Genomic DNA, 10,476 nt, shown 5'->3' on the forward strand with positions numbered 1-10,476 from the left:
TTCTCTATCAAAGTTCGTTCTAGATTTATAGTGAAGTGATTGCTCCTGCTGTCTTAAGTCTCCGGTCGGGATCAAACGTTTCAAAAGAAGTGTGCGAAAGAGGGACTATTTTTTAATGAATAACTCGCAGGTTGATTTGTTTAAGACTAGTGTGAAGTAGCCACAACGTGAGCCGTTGAATGCATTAATTTAAGACCAAACGAATGCACGTACATTGGTAGGCCTAAACCACCAACTATATTGTTTAATAGGCCTAATTCACTGACTCTATATGAATTTTTTGATATCTTATTCATTTGACATTGAAAACTAATTATTGCACGGGCATTGGTCAAGCTCTTCCTTTTTTTCTAGTTTGCTAGGATACCTTTGTTAATTGTTGTACACATACCCACACACACACACACACACACACACACTTGTACATATACATGTGTGTGTGTGTGTGTGTGAAAGAGGAAATGAGGGAGTTGCCCATCCCCAATGTTATAATCTAGATATATAGTTATGTACATGGCTTGGAAAACATGGAGCCTCAAGCACGGGGTTTTATAAGTGGGCACTCAGTTTAGATAACTATGCATCTAAGTGCTAAATAATAGATTTCTCGGTGGTAAAAGAATTTTTTGCATATTGTATAAAGTGATCATATCGTGTTGTGGGTTTTATCTTTATATCTTGCTAATTTTATTTTTTGCAATCATTCTAATTTAGGTTTTGCTATAATGCTTACATAATTCTCATTTTAAAGATATGCAAGGGGCATTTTACCAAAAAAAAGATATGCAAGGGCCATTTTATGGTCAAAGATATGTTGCTCTCTGCAATGGTGGTGTACAAGGGAGAATGTTCTCGTTGGTGTGAAATAGATTGGAGTGAAAAGATAAGGGATAAAGAAGCAGAGAAATGACAAATAAATAAATAAATAAATACAGCTGACTAAGAATTTCTTATAACATCCTCCATCAATTAAAAATTGGCAATTAGAACTCAATCTCCCGGTCTACTAAAATATATGAAAAAAGTACTTGAGCAAAACCTTTCTACGTGGGTATCCTTGGTATCATCTAGCTCATGCGGGGGTGTACTCGAAGGGATTGCTTTTTTTCTGAAACGTACGCTTGGAAGAGATTGTTGGCATATCGTATTTGTTCAGTACCAGATCCACCCTTACTGTAGCAAAAAAAGGTTAAAGTATATTTCCAAGTGATATCTTACACTTTTAATGTATAAGTTGATAAAATTTTTTTTTTTTTTTTTTTTGTGTGTACATAACATGCAAGTCATGCTAGGCGCATTCTGTAAACATCAAACATGGCTATACATTACTTGTCAAGACTGAATACATTCGTAGGAATCTATCTAGCAAATCATGTGCATCCAAGTTAGAACAAATAAACTATTCTTAAATTCAAACTAATAGAACGTAAGATTTATTATAATATTTTGCTACAATAAAACTACATTAGAATGATTGCTAATGTGAGTCAATATGCAATAATATATGACGCATGTTCATGTATTGCACTAGCAAACCATAGATTATAGTATAGATCAACACTTAAGATATTTAGAAACTATAAGACATCCAAGTAGGAGCATATACATATACACATTTACATATATATATTATAAAATATACCTATTCATTATATAGAAAGATAATATGTACATATTCTATGGCACAAGAAAAGAAGTCATATTTGAAGTGTGTTGCATATTTTTATAGTTATGCAATCATTCCTACTCAATGTCTCATAAATATTTGCTAATGTATAACACAAACTCCTATTATATGTTTATCTCAAAATTCTCTCACCAAAAAAATTTGATACTGATTTTTCTGTATATATTATTATTTTATTGATAATTTATCTGCACACATTAACTCGCCTAGTAGACGAGTGTCTAAGTAGGCAAGAGTGTGTAAATTCCACTGCAAGTATAAATCCTCTTCCAGTAAATATAATCCTCAGATACTTGTGTTTTTTGAGATATCCTTAATTTAGAAAAGTATTTTTGATTAAAAAAAAATATAGAACCAAAAAGGACTGGTACGAGATAATCAGTCCATGCATTCTTGGAAAACTTATTAGATGCAACGGGTCCACTGGACCCGGTCAAGGTCCAAATGTTGGGGTAGTGTACCTGTGGACCCGGTCCAGATGCTGGGCGGATGTACCTGGATGACTGGATGAAACCTCACCTTTGGTTTGACCTTGCGAAAAGGGCGTAACGTGGCGAGTGACTATTGGCTAATAATTTCTCGTATTCACGATGCTGTTGTTTGAGACGTCGGCAGGCGGTAGCTTCCAGGCCTCAGCCGTTGCTGGAACCATCAATTCTAAAGCCCGTGTGGATTCCCAGGGTCGTCTAAAATCTCATCCCATACGTTGAATACTAGGTCTCTATCAACGCTTAACATCCAACGGCGGATTCAAAAACTATCGAAAAGCGAATTGAGATCTGAGCCCATTAAGACCTCAGATCCGCCCTTAGGCGACGTCTGTCGTCCATCCTTTCACCTTGTTCTGCGCTCTGATCAAGAGAGAGATGCGGCCCCGCGAAAGAGAGGAGGCTCCGCCGCCGGAACCCTCGCCGCCACCTCGGGTGGCTCGCACCGGAGGTGGTCTTAGCAGTATGGTGGTGCGGCCGTCCGACAGCGGCGGAGCGGGCGACGTCTTGGAGGCCGAGGAAGTTCACCCCGCGAGCGACCGCCGCGAATCGCCGTCGGGACTCCGCCGCCGAGACTCTCCGCGCAATCCTCGCCGCCGGGACTCGCCGCTGGATTTACGCCGTCGCGACTCATCGGCGTTCCGCCGCCACGGCAACTCGCCGCCGCCCCTTCACCGCCGGGACTCTCCGCCGCCTTACCGCCGCCGTGGCTCTCCGCCGGATTTCCACGGCCGCGGTAGTCCTACTGGCTTCCACCCTCGTTACCAGCGATTCAGTCAAGGTCCGTATATAGTCTCCTCCTTCGGAAACCCTAGAGTTCGAAAGTTATGATGAACCTTGATGTGATTCGCTGTTTTATGTTTATAATATCTGCTTTATTTTCAGATTTACATGAGGTTAGGGGTATGGTATGGAAAAGAAAAGGTGGATACGATTCTCTCTCTTTTTTTCTTCGTCTCCTTCCTGAAGTAAATCCTTTAAGACGGTACAAATCGAGGCTTTCGGCAAACTAGGGTTTGAGAATTTTGGATTGTGGATCCTTGGAATAATATTAAACTTGCATCACATATTAAAGAAGCATTGTATCTTAATCAAAGAAAAGAAGCTCTGGGAAATTTATATTTCATTTTCTTTCTCCATCTCTGCACTTATGGTCATACACTAATAGCCAGCGTATTATGATCTTCGTAACAGAGGCCCCCCTCCTCTATTGTTTTTCCTTATTTTCAGAATGGACCAAACAAGCCAAGAAGTTGTAATTTTCATAATATTTTTCTCAACCGAGTACTTTTAAATGGACTATTTCCTTTCTTGGTTCTGCTGTTTATCTTTCATTATTGCTATATAGCTACTAGTGAAATGCTGAAGTTGATGCATGTAAGTGGGGAAAACAAAACTATGAAAGACAGAGAAGAAGAAAGAGATTGACAATATCATGGTGAGGCATGAACAACTGGGAAAGATATGTATTTGAGAGCATTCTCTGTCAGTGATCTTATATTTCTAATGCTCTTCATGATGTTTTTCAGCATGTTCCCTCTAGAGTAAATGTGGATTCCAAATTCTGGTTTTCCTTGAAGCATAGATTTGGTAACCCATTACCTGGTAACTGTAGTTTGTATTTCCTGTTTATTGCAGGAAACATGTGCTAATTAGTTTTGGATAACATGTGCAAAATGATTAGGTCAAAACTTACTCTTTTAGTTTACTGATTTGATTGCTTTCACATATCCTAGAAGTTCCTAGAAAAAAGAATCTTAATGATCATATGATTCATGTCTTTTCATTCCTATTTATCTTAAGCCATTAACTAATATGGTCGACTGCATTATCTTTAAACCTGCTAATAGAAGCAGAGATGTGTTTTGGGCTAAACTGAAGTGGGCGGCAATGATATCTGCACCTATTCTGTTGTTAGTTCAATTCAGATTTAACTGCAAAAATATGAGAACTTAAGAGGGTTGCATTCATACTCAGGATGACATTTAGTACTTTGGTTTTGTAGTTTTGAAATGGTGCATCTCTTTTTGCTAAATTTATAGGTGGTCTGTATCATGGTCTTGATAACTCTAAGTGTTTTCTAATTGAGATAATAAATAGACCTTTAATTGGTAGATGGTTGGTGATCGTGTATTGTGTGAATTGAATTATTCAAGGTTCCTTAAAGTTTATGCTAATTGTATATTAATTGTGGGAGTCAGTGATAAATGCAGTTCCTTACATCAAACCTTCTCTTTTCCTTTCTTTGCCTAAACCTTTGAGTCTTGGTGGAACATTTGATATAGTAAATATTTTTTTACTGTCATGCAATGTTGCCCAGACTAGTAATATGTCACTGCTGCATGGAGACTGGTGCTAGATTAAGAGTCATTCAGGTATTTTTCAAACTTTGACAGATCATACTACCATCCATATCTCCTACCTCATATAATTGCATAGGCCAGACTTGTCTATTAACTCCCGACCACATTCTTTTTTCTTGATTGATAAATTGAAGATTAACATCAAAGGCAGCCCTAAATAGGAATAGCTGGCAAATGAGGATTTATAAAGCCAGACCAAATAGTCGGTGCAAGGTTTGATGTTGTAGTTATGGTACTGGTATGCTGGCCGATTTGCAAGGTTGCAGCTTATATTTGTTAACTAACATCTTATAATCAAATAAGCACAGTAAAATTCTATTGTTTAATCATAAGACCAGTTGCACTGGTAGGACATGGTGCCATAGTGGCAGACAACCTTTAAGTAGATGAGCAATCCCAAAATTAGTGCAAGTCATCAAAGAAAGTCAAAAATATTTGGTTCCCCTAGTCAAGTACACCAAAAGAAGCAGATTCTAGAACTCAGGCATGATTAACTCTATGGTCCATTGGAACCCTTAATTTTTCTCTAAATATTTGAGAAAACATTACAACAAAGGGAAACCCAATGTATTTTCCTTTTGTCATTAGGTTAAGCAGCTCTGGTAGAGCTGTAGTTATTGGGAAGGGGACTGTCGCTTTTTCCTAAAGTGGTGAAGCAAAATCCATTTTCAATTCAGACCCTCACTATGAATGTAGTCAGTAAGCAAAGCTGCTCTTTGGTTTCTTGCTCCTTGTCATGCAGACCAGCCTTTGTAAAACTACCAGCTCATCTTTTGGTTGCAGACATAGGTTAAGAACTTGTCCTAGCATGCGAAATGAGAGTCATTTCAAGTTGGTGTTCAAAGACTTAATAGTAGAGAAGTTTTCACTACTTTCCCATCCCTGATTCATAGTCAAGCCATTGGACTTTTTGCTTTGCTTCCTTGAGTTTTATAGTCGCTCACTTTAGACCTCTGATTTTCTAATCACTAAATATTCTCTTCAGAGGCTTTTGACCTACCCATATTTGACTCTATGTTCGAAACTAGTTGAGGATAGCCAATAATGCTGGGACAAGTTTCAAATGCTAAATTTTAAATATTTTGATCATAAATTGAAGTTAGAGTGGTTTCATTGTTTTGAAAAATAACAAAATGACCTATGGCAAATGTTTAGGAAAAGGGGTTAATGATTTATTCTGCTACTATTCTGTTTTCCTTTCCCTTATTGTATGTATTTGCCCTTCTCAGAATTGATATATTGCTTGCCAGGAGCGCTTCCTTGGATGCTAAATAATAGTTCTAACTTCTAAGAGTAGCATCTTTTTGTGCTCTTCTTTTTTCTGATTATTTCTATCATGTTGTATGGTGGCTTGTATGCTTAAGCATTTTGAGCGCATTGCCATATGCTTGCTATTTAACTTCTTGAAGAAGTTTATTGGCTTGTTTGCTTGTTTGTTATTTCCTGTGAAGCATTTTTTTTTTTACTAAGCTCTTAAACAAGTCATGATGAAATAAACTGATTGGTGTCTTAGACCAATTTGATGATACAGTGATCAGACTTATTATATATATGCCTCTTGATCATGCATCAATGATTCATAACTAGAGCCTTTTTGCATTGACCTTTTTTACACCTGTAAACACAATGTCTTCCTTTATACTTTGGTTTTAAGATTTTGCATATGATGAATTTGCGAAGATCAATCATATACCTGTATAAAGTTTGTGCTAAGTGCTTTTTGTTTATTTGTGCACTAACTTGAATATTCAGTATAATGGTCAAGCACTACAAGGTCCAGAATATGCCAAATTATGAATGAATTTTGCTGTTGTGCTGTAACAGTTTCCAAGTTGGCTGGCTTGGGTGCAAGATCACTGGTAATGAAGGCAGGATTTTAGTGTGGGTTAATGTGCTGGAAATTGCTTTTGGGAAAAGTGGGTGGGTCATGTAATAGTAGTGTAAGGATGGATGTACTGGCTTAAAAAGACTGCTAAAGGATTATTCATGGGGGACATACAATGTTCTTGATGGTGTTGCCATTTAGTGCTAAAAGGCATCACTGCAGTGTTCTGATCTTGTTGATGGAGCTGTGTATGGACCCAGGTTTCACAGCAGACCTTAATCAGTGTAACTCTACACAGAAAATAACGTTACTGGCACATAATTTAAGACATTTTACAAGAAATTAGGTTGAGAGTTGATTTAACATGGGAACATGGTTTGTGAATTGGTGAAGGTGGAGAGGAAGAAAGAGAGAAAGATGAATTGGTTTTTTGGCATTTAAGTTATATTGTTTAAGTAACACTAGTGTGACAGATTCTATAGTGCATATCCTTGGAATGTTATTGAGTCGCAGGTAATGGCACTCATGGGAATTATACCTTCTCGGGCAGTCAAGATGGTTATTCTGAACTTCTTTTCTTGTTAGTCATCCAAATTTTTGGATTATCAGGCGCACTATTCACTATTTTCATGTTCATCTTACAAAATTCTGATTCCACCTTTATTCACATTTTAGCTTGGCATATCCTTTTCTGGTATCTGGTAAAGGAAATAACAAGTATTTTAGGAATTTGAATGGTTAATATCTGTTGAAGTTACAGATAGTTGGATTGGTATTCTGGGTAAAGAAGCAGACATGTATATTGTTGTATGGATGAAGGAATAATAAGTGAGTGCTTGTTATTGTTTGGATAAAGGAGCAAAAGGTGAAGGCTGGAAAATTTACTACGTGAAACAAATAATGGTTTAGAGTTGATGGCAGTGCCAGTTGCAAGGTTTGGTTGGGCAATCAGTTCCAACATGACACAGGCATTGAGTCAATACTGTAGGTAGAATCATGAAAAGTGGGTGCAGAAAGATACTTTGAAATTGCTCAACCTCTGAATGGGATCATCAGTTATTCAATTATGCTGTTACATTTTATAGAGAAGCATTTCATGGCCTCTGATTCAGCAAAGGATTCTGGCACAGGGTAAATTTGGTAAAGGATTTATTTGTCAAATGAGGCTCATCTCCAGAATTCCCATGATAGCGTGCAGGAAAATTGAATGGAACCCTGTCATTAGTTGACTTGAATCTGCAAATTTAGAACCTTAATGCTTCATGAGTGGTCTCTTTCACTTGGTTTCTTGTAGCAGGTCTTTTTGCTTACGTGGTGCTGCCTGGTAGAGGATTAACATCGTCAATGCTTGAGTTACAACTCACAAGACTTAGTTCATGCAGGGGATAAGTTTGATATTGCAATGTGCATCTAGGCATGGTCTCTAAGTTTTGGAGAAAGATTTTTTTTTTAGTATGTATCATTGTTGGTTATGAATAATGGATTCTGTAGAGCAGTCTGTGGAAAGCCTCTTGGTGTTGAAGTTAGAGAATGTTTCTTCAGTTGATGAACTGTTGCACATACACTTTGAATCCCTCCTGCATCATTATTCTCACTGGGAAGTCCAGCTTGATGCCCTCAGCAGCACGTGGTTTGTCTTGAATTTATTTGAAGTAACAGGAAATTACTTCTTGATTATGATATTTGGCATTTAGGCTAAACTTGAAGTCTATGGTGAATCTGGACCATGTCCTTTCTAACCATATATGAAGCAAAGTGGAATGCCAGAGCCATGTGATTATGAGGATTATGGTAAACTTGACATCAATATCTCTTGATACTTAGGTCTAAACTGCATAATGAGGTACAGAATAGATGGTTTTGTTTCTTGCATTACTGAATGATTTCAGTATTTACCTTCCACTTTAATTTGGTTACAAATCCTGTATACTGTGTTGTTACATATGAAGCAAAGATGTCATGCTACTTAATGCATCTTTCTGCTTCTTCCTTGTATGGGGGAGAGCTTTGAGCACAGGGAGTGCTCTTTTAAAGTTGTTTACCTGTTGGCATGCGACTGATCTACCAAACAGATGGCTTCTAACAAACTTCTCTTGTTTCTGTTGTGTTGGTATATTACGTTTTTAAGCTTACTGGTCTTGTTTTCAGGATATGCTATGCACGCAGGTTCCATTTCACCTACACAACGGCAAAGGCTGGATGATGCTCGTTATGACCTGGAGTTCGATAGGCCAGCAGGACAACGTTTTAGCCGTGGACTTCGAGGTGGCAGAGGAGGTGGAAGGTTTCGAGATGTTTCCCCACCTTATGGACCTGGAAGGGGTGGCAGGTCATTTGGGAGGGGCTACAATGCATCCGGTCGAGGTTTCCCACCCTTTGATGGAGAATATGTTCATAGAAATGATCCTAATTTATCTCCTAGAGAAGGTGACTGGATCTGCCAGAATCCCTCGTAAGTTTTCTCTCATATACCCATGCATGCAGGTGCTCTTAAAAACAGATATTCAAAGAGAATTGAAGGTTGTTATTCTCTTGATTATAATGTTTTTTCTTCTTCGAATTCATGTCCATTGGTACTTTCTTTTTTCTCGTTCCCAAAAAACACTTCTGGTTTCTCTCTTTTTGCCGTGTTATTTGGTCATTTCAGTTATTGTGCTTTTTTCATTTTCAGTTGTGGGAATCTGAATTTTGCACGGCGGACTTACTGTAACAACTGTAGCAAGTATCGCTATGGACCTGAACTCCATGGTCGCAGTCGCAGTCCTCAGAGGGGTTACTTCAACTCTCCTCCCCCTCGTGGGTCTCCACCAAGGATCTTGGGTCCAACTATTGATCGTGGCCTGCGAAGAGACTTGGTTAGATATAGATCCCCACCTCGTGGTTGGGACATGGATGGGCTCAGGGATTTGGATGCTAGCTCACCAACCCCAGGGCGTGGGGGAAGGTTTGTGGATCACATGCGGAGGGAGAGACCTGATTACCATGATGAACTCGATTACAGGGGCAGAGGCAAATTTGACTTGGCGGTGCTTGATGAGTGGGATCGTAGAGACCGCATGAGGGATGGATTCATTACTGATAGAAGAGGCTATGATCGACGCCCCCCATCACCCCGTGGTCGGTGGGGGCATGATTCAAGGGAAAGAAGCCGCTCGCCGATGGGGAACAGGCCACTGAAGAGTTCTTTTATGGGCCGAGGTCGAGATGATCGACATTTAGACGGTTCATATACAGGTCGAGGGCGAACTGATGATTTGGATGTGGGTCGTGGACGTGGACGGGGTTATCGGCAGGGTGGTGGTTCTTTTGCCGGTCCAGGCCAAGGTGATCGGCGGGGCATAGCCCGCGGCAGGAATGATGATATGTATTAGGTGCTAGATAAACAAATGAAAGGCATTCAGGTAGGAAATTTTTGTGGGATCTGCTTTTGCTGGGATAACCCTTCTTAAACTGAGACTTGGAATTTCTCCAGCTTAGCAAGTTCTTCAGGCACCTTGCATGTCCATTTTGGTGGTTGTAGTGTCTCTGTGGCTTCTTAATTCAGATTTTCTTCATTATGTAAGAGTTTTTGTTGGGCTAAGGTTGAACAAAAGAGAATCTTGTTCATGTTGGAATGGTCAGTTTAGTTTTTATCCAGATGGAGGTTCCTTGGGTTCTGCTTGATCTCTGTTCGGATGCTTCAATTTGTTATCGAGATAGGATCTGTGGTTCGGCTTCATGCATATCTGGACAAGGCTATGCAAGATTAAGAGCTGCTGCTAATTGGATTTTCAAGTGAAGCATCACAGGTCATGGGGGTTGGCTCGTTTTTCGCGTTGGTTGCTCTGTCCGGTGCTACATGTTTCTGTGGACTTGCCGTATGCTTCTTCGGATGGGAAATTCCTCCCCAAAAGACTTCGCAGTTGATATTGCTGGAAAGGACAATCGGCACTGCTCGTTGATTGAGTGGAGGTCTAACGGTGATCCTATGTCTGAGGCAGTGTTTAGAATTTTGATGCGTGGGTGTCTTTTGCATTGCCGATTCTATTCTAATCAACTAACTGTTTGCTGGTGGATACTTTTTCATTGTTTCGTATTTTGTAGGTGACTTTCCATGCGCCCGATTTGGATCTA

At 39.3% G+C, this 10,476-nt stretch overlaps 1 protein-coding gene across 4 annotated transcripts; it reads left to right on the plus strand.

Moving 5' to 3' along the window:
- Positions 1–2,500: 2,500 nt before the first annotated feature.
- On the plus strand, positions 2,501–9,999 carry LOC105048302 (uncharacterized). Of its 4 annotated transcripts, none has more exons than XM_073260320.1 (4): positions 2,501–2,956; positions 3,061–3,099; positions 8,512–8,815; positions 9,035–9,999. In XM_073260320.1, exons 1-4 carry the CDS (start codon positions 2,554–2,556, stop codon positions 9,732–9,734), a joined length of 1,446 nt encoding a protein of 481 aa, XP_073116421.1. In that variant the 5' UTR covers positions 2,501–2,553; the 3' UTR covers positions 9,735–9,999. The 4 variants fall into 4 exon arrangements, with proteins under 4 accessions (XP_073116421.1, XP_029121360.1, XP_010925879.1 ...); XM_029265527.2 differs by having other exon boundaries at positions 8,530–8,815; XM_010927577.4 differs by lacking the exon at positions 3,061–3,099.
- Positions 10,000–10,476: the final 477 nt, after the last annotated feature.

The sequence above is a fragment of the Elaeis guineensis genome, chromosome 7, assembly GCF_000442705.2.
Source record: "Elaeis guineensis isolate ETL-2024a chromosome 7, EG11, whole genome shotgun sequence".
Taxonomy (NCBI): domain Eukaryota; kingdom Viridiplantae; phylum Streptophyta; class Magnoliopsida; order Arecales; family Arecaceae; genus Elaeis; species Elaeis guineensis.